General features: G+C 37.8%; 1 protein-coding gene across 1 annotated transcript in view; it reads right to left on the bottom strand.

Annotated features, from left to right (window-relative positions):
- The window catches only part of si:dkey-256h2.1 (uncharacterized protein LOC337520 homolog), a 316,260-nt gene that overhangs the window by 292,297 nt on the left and 9,287 nt on the right, over positions 1-14,676 (bottom strand). The window contains exon 2 of the mRNA XM_028817047.2: positions 13,454-13,596. Coding sequence (XP_028672880.1) covers positions 13,454-13,596 — 143 coding nt within the window. The remainder of the gene's footprint in view (positions 1-13,453; positions 13,597-14,676) is intronic.

Genomic DNA, 14,676 nt, shown 5'->3' with positions numbered 1-14,676 from the left:
CCAGGAGAGATACTGCCCCTCTCCCCATCCTTCCCTGATCCAGGCGTCCTGGTGGGGCAAGGTCCCTGGTCGTCTGCCACAGTGGGTTAGCACAGGAGAGGTATGGGGTTGATTTTTTTTGGGATGTTCTCCAATTTCCACCTACATCTCAAAAACACATATTTAAGGTTAAGTGTAGACTCTATATTGACCTGTTATATATGTTGTTGTGAATGAGCGTGCTCTAAAATGGAAATGGTACCCCATCCAGTGTGTGCTTCTATTTTGCTCTCCACTTCCACTATCCTCTAAAGAAGCAGTGCTTCTCCTGTAGAGACATAAATGCAGATGTAAAATTTTGTGCTTGTATGAACTAGGGAATTAGTAATTTACATATTCTTTTTGACTCGTTTGATCTTTCCCTTAAGGTATAATACTGATGCCCAATCAATCAAAATAAAAAAAACCCAGCAAAATCAGAATATACAATGTAGATGTTCTTCTATAATTGTCAACAACTCCTTTGTCTTTGTAGCTTGAGATATCATTTTGCACCTATCGCATGCAGCCATTTTGCAGCTTGCCTATGCAAAGCAAAAACAATAATAGAGTTTGGGTAACTCCACCAGATATTGCCAAGAAGATCGCATTAAACACAATCCATTGGTGTTAAGCCTGTATAATGCCCATTCATACAAATAAAAAGTTTTCTATTTAGTATATCAACTTTGCAAGACAAGATTTACTCAAGTGTAGAAAAGATTATTAGATTTTGTGAATGCTATAAAACTGCACCAAAAGTAATCAATGATGAGAAAAATTAAACTCCAGAAGCAATGATCATGGCATATAATTATAGCTGTATACATTTTTAAACAAAAGCACTAAAAAATTTAATTACACACTGACAGAGAAAATTAATTACAATCGTTTCAGTGGTATCTTCCATTTCCTCTAATTTTTACCAGACTTTGTAAGTTGCAAACTTCCATTCATATTAATGTTACCGTCTATAAACATTACAGCAATTATTTTGGAAAGCATTGTTTCTTAACAGTGCTCTCCAACATTATACACAACACTTGACAGCAACTTGAATGTTTTCTTTATTCATTCATTTTCTGAACCATACTGATCCAATACACAGCAAAGAAGAGTCAGATTCTACCCGGGTAGCCTCAACGTCAAACTAGGAATGGTTGGGATGTCATTTAATTGCAGGACATACTCAGGTACCTACAGATGCACTCTCTCATTTTAAAATCACAATAAACCAATTAGTGTGTCTTTAGAATACCCAAAGATCCTCAAGCAGAAGTCAAGGATTCAGCTCATCTGAGTGACGCTATGCCTAAGAAACAGAACAAGTACCTTCGCCATTTTCCCAAAAATAGGAAGCACTTTGTCTAATGTAAAATTTTCCAATCTTAATATGTAGTTAGGAAAATAAAAATATACAAAGTGGTGCCTAAAATTCTCTGAATAGTCCATATCTATAAAGCAAAAAAATTCCTTCCTGTCATGATTACAGTAAAATTTTAACTTTATTCTGAAAGAATTCATTTATCCCCATCATGCTAAACCTCCAATTCCAGGTTTCCTAACTGTAGGACTCTTTTAGTAAGCTTTAATCAACTGTAGAATTCCTCTGTTAAAATTTATAATTATTAATAGCATTGTTCATATTTTACCACAATGCAATTTTATGGCACAGTTACCACGTAGAACCCAGACACTGAGGGTGTGTTCCCTAGAAGTCACTCTGAATCGTGCCATCAGTTTGAGAGTGTACAGAACTGCCTTTTAGAACAGTTCACTGTCCAAATTTTGTGGATATCCAATAAACTTATAGCTTGCCAATTTCGTGTTTCTTTTTGGTTTTGACTTAGCAATGTTTTATTGACTTGGTTCTGAAAGATCTTTTCATCTTAGGTTTTTTAGCTTTTAACGTTTTCTTGGATTTATTCCATGCTTCATACCTTTCACCCCTGGTCCTTTACCTCTTTAATCTACTACTTGTCATGTGTAGGGCACTTCCTTAATCTGATCTTTCAGTTAGCAAAGATAAACTGCCAAGTTTGACAATGTGTTGACTGCCTTGGCCCAGCAAATAGCTCATCACTATTTTGGCACACAAGTAATTTACATGTTTTGTGCTAGCTGAGTGTTTTTGTCACCAGATTTTACATACAGTGCTATTTTTCTTTAACTAATTGCTGTACTACCTGTCTGAGATGGTCTGAAATCTTTTCTAAGTACCTTTTTTGTTCAGTTTGAAACAAAAAATCTGCTTCATAATGCAGTAAACATCTGGCTGTTGTAACCCTTATTGCCACACCTAGTTGTTTTATGTGTGACCAACTAAGACTTTCATGATCCTCACTATAGTTGGTAAAAAAAAATCTCACATAATCAGACATGGCATACCAAGATATCCATCCTGTTATTCTTTAACACATAGGCAAACACTAAAAAATCCATATATTTTATGACTGTAACACAAATGAAAATATTAGGTGCAATAACTACCAGTATGTAGGAGCTAAGTAGCGGATGTTTTCTGCAATAGTGTTAAAAACATTTATATATTGTCACACATGTGTGCTTATCAGACACCTTGGGAACTCTGTTGAGGTTTGCCATTCCACCCCAGGAAGAATGGGGGTGTTGTTAGTGATTACTAAAGGACTAAAAGTTGATATAAAGCAGGTTATTGTTACGAGTCTATCAGACCATTTTCTTCTACTTTTTAATATAGAAATAATGATAGAAAACACTCATGAGAAGCATATTGTTAAAAAACGCTTCATTGATTCATCAGCAGCTTTAAAACTTACAAACATTCTAAGCAATCAGTCAGTTCATAGTGCCAACTATAATAGCGAGGATAATGTAAATAATAAGGTGGAAAGATTTAATACTAAAGTGAGAGCTGTTGTTGACATAGTTGCACCTGTAAAGACAGTTAAAAAATCTTCTAGCATTGTTATACCATGTAAGACCCAAAGAGTGTCTGATTTAAAGAGAACATGCCGTAGAGCTGAGCGTAAATGGAGGAAGACTAAGCTAACTATCCACTATGAAATATTAAAAGTTAAAATAACAGAATACAATAACACAGTCCATCTTGAGAGGCACTGTTGTTTCTCTAAGATTATAAATAACAATGCTAGTAATCCCAGAATCTTATTCTCGACAATTGATCGTCTGCTAAACCCAGGTAACTCAAAGGAATGCCTCCTAAATACTTCCAGTAAAACCTGTGAGGCTATTGCTGTATTTTTCAATCAAAAAATTAATGATATTTGAAATAACATAGTATATCTCCCCAACACTAAGGATCCTCCTAGACCCCAGTATTCCGTTATAAACAAATTAAATTCTTTCACTAGGATAGATTTACCTGATTTACATAAAATAATTTCTCAACTGAAACCCTCCACCTGCGTCCTTGACCAAATACCAACAAATTTTTTCAAAGAAGTAACGGGCGTGCTAATCGATAATATTCTTGACATAGTAAATTCGTCATTTGATACGGGGGTCTTTCCAGACTGTCTTAAGACTGCTGTAGTTAAACCCCTACTTAAGAAAAATAATCTTGAGCTCTCTGCTCTTGAAAATTTTAGACCCATCTCTAACCTGCCTTTCTTAAGTAAAATTCTAAAGAAGGCAGTCATTATGCAGTTAAATGACCACCTCAATAAACATACTATTCTTGATAAATTTCAGTTAGGTTTTAGAATAAATCACAGAACAGAAATTGCACTCGTTAAAGTAGTAAATGACTTGCGGGTAAATGCAGACAGAGGCCATTTATCTGTTCTCATCCTTTTAGATCTGAGTGCCGCATTTAACACAATTGATCATAATATTCTTAGAAATAGCCTTAGTCAATGGGTGGGCCTCTCTGGCAGTGTCTTAAATTGGTTTGAATCCTACCTGGCAGGGAGAAAATTCTTTGTTAGTTGTGGTAATTACAACTCAAAGGCACATGATATCCTATATGGTGTTCCACAAGGCTCTATCCTGGGTCCACTGCTCTTCTCAATCTACATGCTTCCGTTAGGTCAGATTATCTCAGGGCACAACATGAGCTACCACAGCTATGCTGATGACACACAGCTGTATTTACCAATAGCACCTGATGACCCCGATTCTCTTGATTCACTAACACAATGTCTGACTTGTATTTCTGAATGGATGAATAGTAACTTTCTCAAGCTAAATAAAGAGAAAACTGAAATCTTAGTGATTGGCAATAATGGATACAATGAGGCTATTAGAAATAAACTGGATACATTAGGATTAAAAGTCAAGACGGAGGTAAAAAGCTTAGGGGTAACTGTTGACTGTAATCTGAATTTTAAATCGCATATTAATCAGATCACTAGGACAGCATTATTTCACTTAAGAAACATAGCAAAAGTTAGACCTCTTATATCATTGACAGATGCTGAGAAATTAGTTCACGCGTTTGTTTTCAGCTGACTAGATTACTGTAACGCAATCCTCTCAGGAATACCCAAAAAAGACATAAATCGTTTGCAACTAGTGCAAGAATGCAGCTGCTAGAATCCTAACCAAGAAAAGAAAATCCGAGCACATCTCTCCAGTTTTGATGTCACTACACTGGTTACCTGTGTCATTCAGGATTGACTTTAAAATTCTGCTTATTGTTTATAAAGCCTTAAATAATCTCGCCCCATCTTATATATCGGAATGTCTGACATCTTATATTCCAAATCGTAACCTCAGATCCTCAAATGAGTGTCTCCTAAGAATTCCAAGAGCAAAATTTAAAAGAAGTGGTGAGGCGGCCTTCTGCTGTTATGCACCTAAAATCTGGAATAGCCTGCCAATAGGAATTCGCCAGGCTAATACAGTGGAGCACTTCAAAAAACTGCTGAAAACACATTATTTTAACATGGCCTTCTCATAACTTCACTGTAATTTAATCCTGATACTCTGTATATCCAATTCATTATAATAACTATTCATGGTGGCTCTAAAATCTGTACTAACCCCTACTCTCTCTTCTGTTTCCTTTTCCGGTGTCCTTTTTGGTGGTGGCGCATACTCAAAGCACTGTGATGTTCCAACAGTGATGGATTAAAAGCCAGAAGTCTGCATGACCACCATCATCAAGTCCTTCCGTGAGAACCCTAAATACAAAGAGGACTATTTCATTTATGTTAGGTAGAATGCCCAGAGGGGACTGGGCGGCCTCGTGGCCTGGAACCCCTGCAGATTTTATTTTTTTCTCCAGCCGTCTGGAGTTTTTTTTTTTGTTTTTTCTGTTCTCCCTGGCCATCGGACTTTACTCTTATTCTATGTTAACTAATGTTGTCTTATTTTAATTTCTTATTTTGTCTTTTACTTTTCTTTTCTTCATTATGTAAAGCACTTTGAGCTAGTTTTTTGTATGAAAATGTACTATATAAATAAATTCTGTTGTTGTTGTTGTTGTTACTTATCACCTCTCCCTGTTTACCTGCAGCTCTGATTGGCAAACACCTGACCACGCCCCTGCCTGGGCTCCAGAAGCCCCACCCCTTCAAATACTGTTAATACAAAGTCAGCAGCTGTGAGGATGAGGGCATTCATTGTAAATGACCCATTAGAAGAAGAAGGACTGTTACACTATCTAATCAACATTACAACGAAGGCAATTGTAGCCTTCTTTTTTTGTTAAAACCTTGTTTTAATTATTTAATTAAAAGGGTTTTGCTGAAGTCCTTGAACCTTTGCCTGACTCATCGTTACAATATCTATAAGGGAAAAGGAGTGATAACTCATAATCATATAAAATGGTCATATATTCACATACTAGCAAAATACCCGCGCTTCGCAGCGGAGAAGTAGTGTGTTAAAGAGGTTATGAAAAAGTAAAGGAAACATTTTAAAAATAACGTAACATGATTGTCAATGTAATTGTGTTGTCATTGTTATGAGTGTTGCTGTCATATATATATACATATACACATATACACACACATATACACACATATACAGATATATTATATATACATATACACATATATTTTTTATATATATATTTTATATATATATATATATATATATATATATATATATATATATATATATATATATACACATACATACATACATACATACATACATACATACATACATATACACACATAGATGCACTTACAATAACATAGAAATCAATATAAACAACATTAACATCATTATCATATGAGAATATGAAGTAATATATAAGAAGCACATTTCATATAAATATAAATTATTAAACAGTAAAATGTTCTTCTATAATTTGCTACCGTGGCTTTTCGTTGGTCTGTCCAGGATTTTAAATCACCTGTAGCTTGCAAACCGTTTCACCTATTGACTTGAAATCTGGTACACATATAATATGTCACGTCTGCTATCCGCTTTATGGGTGATGATTGTATTACTCTTTTTATGTTTATTTTATTTTAGAATCAACTCCTATCTGCGCACACCAGGGCGGCCGTGGGCAGATGCGTATGGTGTATTCACTCCATGTTATCGTGCATTGCGCTGTCACTGGTATTTTGATAAAAGAATTTGAACAATATATAAGAATGCGTATAAATTATTAAACAGTAAAACATTAACATTTAAGAAGTAAAGTTACATTGAGTACTACTGCAGTGCCTTCGGGTATACCTCATTTTTTGTTTGCCCATTACATGCTTAAATGTATACATTTTTTGGTGTACCTACCCGAGAACACGCGACATATAACCGAGCGTGGGAGAAGCATGGATTTTAAACACGCATTGAGTTCATCTGCTGGTCTCCCTCGTGGAATAACTGGTAATGTTTGACTAAAATGTACAGCGAGTAAAACGACATTACCTCCTTTTTTTTTTTTACGATCTCTGAGATCTTGCTTTTTTCGGTTCAAGGCTTCATAAGCTGTTTTATGTGCCATGGTGTACTTAATAAGTACTAATTATCCCAAACCATCATCTTTGAATGTTGCAAGACTTTCGCCTTGTATGTAGATCGGGGTAATTACATTCATTGCATTCCTAGTCTGAATCACAATCTGATTGTATGGGTGGTTACCTGGCACTGTAGGGTTGCCACCCGTCCTTTAAAATACGGAATCGTGCCGCGTTTGAGAATGAAATTGCGCGTCCCGTTTTGAATCAATACTGGACGGGATATATCCCGTATTTTTTTTATCATTTTTTTTTTAAAGCAGCGTGTCATGCAAATCATCCCACACGCATTTTATGAAGATGCCTCCTTTCCTACTTTTGATTGGGTAATACTTGATGTCATCGTTAGTTTGATTGGTCTTTTTAACTGTCCAGTGAGGAGGGCGTGTCTTTTAAGTAGAGTCTGCAAAGTGTTGGCACTGAGATGTGGCATCAGCGCCATAGTTGAAGCCCCTAACGTTGCGGTCAGCAAGTCGGCTAACATCCGCCATGTGCCGTCTTTCAGTTGCGAGAAGCAGATCATAGAATGGTTGAAACTGTTGCCCCTAACGTTGCGCCACGGCGTGTGGTTCGTTTATACCTCGTGTCTTCTCATTAAACTTTTATCTCGCGAATATGTTATTGCAATCCGCAGCGGGAGCGTTTCTATAAACTTAATTTAAACTTACGTTTTACACCGTGCTTTGTTTCCCTTATGAACATGCTTGTATGCTTCACTCGCTCCGTTCTGAATTGTTTAATTAATTTTTTGCTCTTCGCTGTTTCCGGCTTTTCCCCCTACTTCGTTCTTTTATCTCGCGAATATGTTATTGCAATCCTTAACGGGAGCGTTTCAATAAACTGATTGAAAATAGTTTTGCATTTACCTTTTTAGTAAAAGGCGAGCTTTTAAGCCTGAGAAATCACCCCGTAAATGCACACGTTTAATTGCACATGTGTTAATATGTATGCTTACACAGTATTAAAAGACAGTCAAAAATTAACGTCATTTACCTTCGTTCCCGCGTGTGACTCGTGCTGTAAATCTCTTCCTTGTTTTTAGTTCACGTGATTACGTGAAATGAAACCTGCCTAACTTTTGTAAGTAAGCTGTAAGGAATGAGCCTGCCAAATTTCAGCCTTCCACCTACACGGGAAGTTGGAGAATTAGTGATGAGTCAGTCAGTCAGTCAGTCAGTGAGTGAGTCAGTCAGTGAGGGCTTTGCCTTTTATTATTATAGATTTATATATCTTATACTAAATTACTCACATTAACACAGGTTATAAATAGTGAACAAATACCAGTTGTCAAGTTTTAGGATAAATGTAAGTAAAATTATGTTATTTGCTCTGAATGATTGTGGTTGGCAATCTGAACAGCAACTTTAAACTGTGTCACAGAAATCCACATACCTAGCAGCTGTCATTATTAAAAGTTTTAAAGACCTCTTCAAGCAGCATTTCAGTCCAACTCTGGACAGCAGTAAGAAAGACCTTTCTGTTTAGTCTAATAATTAATACTCATGGTGGGAGATGGAAAGAATTAATGCAGTTAAAATTAATATTTTCCAGAGCTTTTGCACTTTTGTTAATGTTTAACAGTTTACACAGCTACATCCACTTTAAGGTATTTAAATAGCTATCCATTTATACAGTGTGAAATAAAAAAACACCCTCATATTATTTACTACTCCAGAGATAATGTTAATTTTAATAAGATAATGTGTGATTTTCAGAGTCAACTGACTTGGACTAAAACCATTCACCACTTAACTGGAAGAGGCTACTGTAGGCAGCTGCAACTTTGTAGATTGTACTGTGTGTACTTTAGACTGTAAATGGTCCCTGATACATTAAAAACCTGGTCACTAAAAATTCAATAAGTATCTTCCACTTGTTATGTATTGGTGTGGGTGGAATTTTACATTATTTTTATTACTGTCTGTTATACAGGATAAAAAGCTGGACTACAACTGCCCTATTCACTGTACTAGTTACCTTATATTCTCTCAGACAATTTTCAGGTTTTTCATTACAATACCTGATTAAATCTGCTTAACAATTAATTTGCACATTTTAGTGTTCAAACCAAGTTTGATCTTTCAGTTACTTTTCATCAGAACTCTCCGATATGACAGTCTACTGGTAACTATGTCGCTGGTAGTCCCATTAGTTCTGAGTCCGATTTCTCGGTATAGCATTCTCTGTGAGGTATTTGAATGTTCTTCCTATGTCTAAATAGGCTTTAATTTCCAATTTCAAAAGACATGAAAGTTAGATTGACAAATAACTTCAAAATGGCCTCATATGAGTTAGTGTCGCAGGGCACATGAGTATGCCCTATAGAGGCCCTGCAACCACTACAGCTCTGAACTCAGGAAGGAAGATTCAAAAATGGGGGGATCTGATAAGTGTGGGAATGAACTAGATTTATTTAAAAGGAAAAAAAATTGTACATATAATATTACCGCAGTGTGTTGGTATGCAGAAGCTCAATATAAGAAGTTTAAACTGAAATATTCACATATTTATAATATTTCTGTAAAGCATTCAACTCATTAACTGCTGGCAAAACACACAATGCAAACCTCAAGGAATTTAGCACTTGGGAAAATTAGATTGCAGTCACTTCCAGAAATTTTATGAAATGCATGCCCCAAAACACTAATCTCTGATGCAATCAATTTCACCACATCCTATATAATGCAAATGAGTGAAGTGTATCAAAGGAATGAGAAACTACTCAAAATGACAGTAAAAGAACTAGCACTACTGCAGAGAAAAAAAAATATTCCCTGAACATTTAAGTTTGCATATAGGCATGACAATTAAGCCTGAGCAAAGACACATACTGCATAGTATCTGGTTACTTTATACCTTACAGAGCAAAATCACTAACACTCCCCAAATCTACATGACTTGAGAAAAATCATTTTATTCCTGTTGGCTAAAAACAATTTGAGTAACTGCAGGAGTTACCCAAAGAATGCCTACATATAACATTTATTTTACCTGCACTTACAGGGATATTAACACAGCAAGTGACGAAAACACAAGCATATCAAAAGGATCAGATGCCATACAACTCATCTTTTTCTCTGCTTGTGTCTGTATCTGCAATGGTTATGGTTTTTGCTTATAATTATTATCTGAATATGGTATAATCAACTCATGTATTTCTTCTTTTGTGAGTTTTAGATGACTGCTGCACAATTTTTATACGAACAAACAAATAACTGGACAAAGTTTTTGTGTACTTTAAGCAATAAAATCTACCTACCTTACATTACCTACCTTATCTACCTACACATTGATCTTCTGAACTTACTTATATCAGCTCTGGGTCACAGGGACTGAAGTCTAACCCAATAGGTACAAGGCAGGTAACAACTCTAGAGGGACAAGTCTCTCATGTACACTCAACAAAACAGGGATAATTTAGAGCTGCCAAATAACTTTACAGGAAAATGTTGGGATGGTGGAGGAAGACGCAGAAAGAACATGCAAGCTACACAAATAAAGTGACCACACAAAGATTAAAACTCAATTTCTTGAAGATATAAGGCAGAAGCACTAACTTCTACTCCACTGCGCAACCGTCATGGCATCACACAGCGGATTATGTTTCTCCATATCTTCCTGTCCTCTGAATATTGCTCTGTTACACCCATCACTTGCATGTCCTCACTCACCACATTCATAAACCTTCTATTAGGCCTTCCTCTTTTCTTCTTGCCTGGCAGCTCTATCCTTAACATCTTTTTCCCACTATACCCAACATCTCTGCTCTGCACATGTCCAAACCTCTTACTTTGTCTCCAAACCATCCAACCTGAGCTGACCCTCTAATGTACTCTTTTCTAATACTGTCCATCCTCATCACAATCAATGCAAATCTTAACATCTTTAACTCTGCCACCTCCAGCTCTGTCCCCTGTTTTTTGGTCAGTGCCTCCATCTCCAACCCATATAACATAGCTGGTCTCACTACTGTCCTGTAGACATTCCCTTTCACTCTTGCTGATACCCGTCTGTCACAAATTACTCCTGACAATCTTCCCCACCCATTCCACCCTCTTTTTCACCTTTCTTCCACAATCCCCGTTACTCTGTACTGTTGATCCCAAGTGTTTAAACTCATCCACCTTCACCAACTTTACTCCATGCATCCTCACCATTCTACTGACCTCCCTCTCATTAACACACATGTATTCTGTCTTGTTCCTACTGACCTTCATTCCTCTGCTCTCTAGAGCATATCTCCACCTCTCCAGTGTCTCATCAACCTGCTACCTACTCTCGCTACAGATCACAATGTCATCAGCAAACATCATAGTCCATGGAGATTCCTGTCTAAACTCATCTGTCAACCTGTCCATCACCATTGCAAATAAGAAAGAGCTCAGAGCCGATCCCTGGTGTAATCCCACCCCCACCTTAAATGCATCCATCACTCCTACCACAGACCTCACCATTGTCACACTTTCCTTGTACATATTCTGTACAACTCTTACATACTTCTCTGCCACTCCCGAATTCCTCATACAATACCACAACTCCTCTTGAGGCATCCTGCCATATGCTTACTCCAGGTACACAAAGATGCCATGCAACTCCTTCTGGCTTTCTCTACACTTCTCCATCAACACCCACAGAGCAAACATCACATCTGTGGTGCTCTTTCCTGGCATTAAACCATACTGCTGCTCACTAATCTTCACCTCCATTCTTAACCTAGCTTTCACTACTCTTTCCCATAACTTCATGCTGTGGCTCATCAGTTTAATCCCCCTACTGCTCTGCACATCCCCCTTATTCTTAAAAATTGTACCAGTACAGTTCTTCTCCACTCCTCAGGCATTCTCTCACTTTCCAAGATTCCATTAAATAATCTGGTTTAAAACTCCACGGCCATCTCTCATAAACACCTCCATGCTTCCATAGGTATGTCATTTGGACCAATGGACTTTCCATTCTTCATCCTCTTCATAGCTGTCTTTACCTCCTCCTTACTAATCTGTTGCACTTCCTGATTCACTATCGCCACATCATCCAACCTTCTCTCTCTCATTCTCTTCATTCATCAGCCTCTCGGAGTTCATTTTCCTTCTGCTCCACTCACTCTCCTCACTTGTGAGGACAATTCCATCTTTATCCTTTATCACTCTAACCTGCTGCTCATCTTTCCCAGCTCAGTCCGTCTGTCTAGCCAATTGGTTCAGGTCCTTTCTCCCTCCTTAGTGTCCATCCTCTCATACAACTCATCATACACCCTTTCTTTAGCCCTTACCACATCTCTCTTCACCTTGTGCCTTATCTCTTATCTCCTTGTACTCCTGTCTACTTTCTGCATCTCTCTGACTATCCCACTTCTTCTTCACCAGCATCTTCCTCTGTATACTCTCCCGTACTTCCCTATTCCACCACCAGGTTTACTTTTCGTCCATCCTCTGTCCACATGTCACACAAAGCACCCTTCTTGTTGTTACCTTTACTAATTCTGCTGTAGTTGTCCAGCTATCTGGCCACCTAGTGCCTGTCTTACCTCCTCCCTGAACTCAACCTTGTAGCCTTCCTTTTTCAGTTTCCACCATTTGATCATTGGCTCTGCCCTCACTCTCCTCCTCTTCTTGATCTCCAATGTCATCCTACAGACCACCATCCTATGCTGCCTAATTACACTTTCCCCTGCCACACCTTTGCAGTCTTTAGTCTCCTTCAGATTGACTCTCCTGCATAGGATATAATCTACCTGTGTGCATCTTCCTCCACTCTTGTACATCACCCTATGTTCTTTCCTCTTCCAGAAATTTTTTCTCATCTTTCGCACAGCCAACTTGCAGGGCATATGCACTAACAACATTCATCATCACTCCTGCTATTTCCAGTTTCATAATCATTACTCTGCTTGACACTCTTTTCACCTCCAAAACACTTGTGAAATACTGTTCCTTCAGAATAACACTTACCCAAATTCTCCTACCATCCACACCATGATAGAACAATTTGAATCCACCTCCGATTCACCTGGTCTTACTCCCCTTCCATTTAGTCTCATACACGCACAATATATCAACCTTCCTTCTCTCCATCATATCGGCTAACTCTCTCCCCTTACCAATCATACTGCCAACATTCAAAGTTCCTACCCTCAGTTCCACTCTCTTTACCTTCCTCCTGTCTCCAGACACACACCCCCCCCCCCCACCACTTCTTCTCCTTCTTTGGTCAACAGTAGCCCAATTCCCGCCATCACCTTGTTGGCTAACAGTATTGGTGGCAGCCGTTGTTAACTTGGGCCTCGACAGATCCAGTATGGAAATCTGCATTGTCGGCATATTGATCTGGCAAGATTTTACTCCGGATGCCCTTCCTGACATAACCCTACCCATTTCTCAAGGCTTGATGTCTAAAATAATGGGTTAGAGTGAACAAACTGATGCAGATGGAACACCAAGCACAAGGAAATTAAATATTGCCAATACAAAATCATAATAACCTTGACAAGCATTTAAACAAATGACAAAATGAAATACCTGCAGAGGAAAAGTTCACTTGTTTGTATCCACAGTTGCTACTGTCACATCTCCAAGAATTCAGAATATCAGGAATCCAATTGCCCAAATCAAATACAGGATCAACACCAAAGTGGAGTCTGGACATAAGATCTTCCCTTTTGCTGGAAAACAAACCATTTGTCAAACTGTCAGATTTTTTTTATATTGTATTTTTAAACAGAATTAATTTGCACCTTTTCAAAGACAACAAACTGCAACCATTTGAAGATGATAAATGAACATTAATATATTTCCAGATGCATATAATCCAATTCATGATAGCAGTGGACCAGAGTCTATTCCAGCAGCATCAGGCACAAGGCAGGAATCAACCCTGGACAGAGTGCCCATCTATTGTAGGGTCAGCATGTGCAAAAACACATATATTGGCTAATTTGGAATCAATTAACCTAACACACCTGTCTTTAGACATATAGTGGATTTGGAAAGCATTAAATCCTCTTCACTTTCTGCACACTTTATTGTGTTGTAGATTTCATTTTAAATGGATCAATTTGATAATTTTGTCCAACAATTTACACTGAACAACCCACACTGACAACATGAAAACAAGTTTTCAGAAACTGAAATATCTGATTCACAAGGGTATTTGAGACCCTAAAATCAGTACTTTGTAGAAGCCTCTTTGACAGTAATTACTTCCAATTTTCCCGGATGTGTCTCTACAAGCTTTACATAACTGAATTTGGGCAGTTTATTCCATTCTTCCTGTCAGATCCTCTCAAGCTCTGTTAGACTGAATGAGAAATGTTTGTATACTGCAATCTTCAGGTCTCAGATGTTCTGTTAGGTTTGGCTAGGCTACTCAACAGCAGTCAGAGACTTGACCCGAAGCCACTGCAGGATTGTCTTGCCTGCATGCGTATGGTTATTCTTATGTTCAAAGGTCAACCGTTGCCTCACTCTGAGATCACATGTGCCTTAGAGAATGTTTTCTTCAAGGTACCTTCTGTATTTGGGTATATTTTGACCAGTCTACCTGTCTATGCCTCTCATAAGCACCCCCCATAGCATGATGCAGCCATCACCGTGCTTCACCATAGGAATGGTACTAAACAGGTGATGAGCAGTGTCTGGTCTTTGCCAGACATAGTGCTTCAACTTCTGCCCAAAGAGTTCAATTACTGTATCATCAGACCAGAGATTCTTTTTCCTCCTGCTCTCAGTGTCCATTAAATACT

This window comes from Erpetoichthys calabaricus, chromosome 13 (assembly GCF_900747795.2).
Source record: "Erpetoichthys calabaricus chromosome 13, fErpCal1.3, whole genome shotgun sequence".
NCBI lineage: Eukaryota > Metazoa > Chordata > Cladistia > Polypteriformes > Polypteridae > Erpetoichthys > Erpetoichthys calabaricus.
The sequence above is the reverse complement of the archived record's forward strand: the minus strand, read 5'-3'. Positions and strand labels throughout refer to the sequence as shown.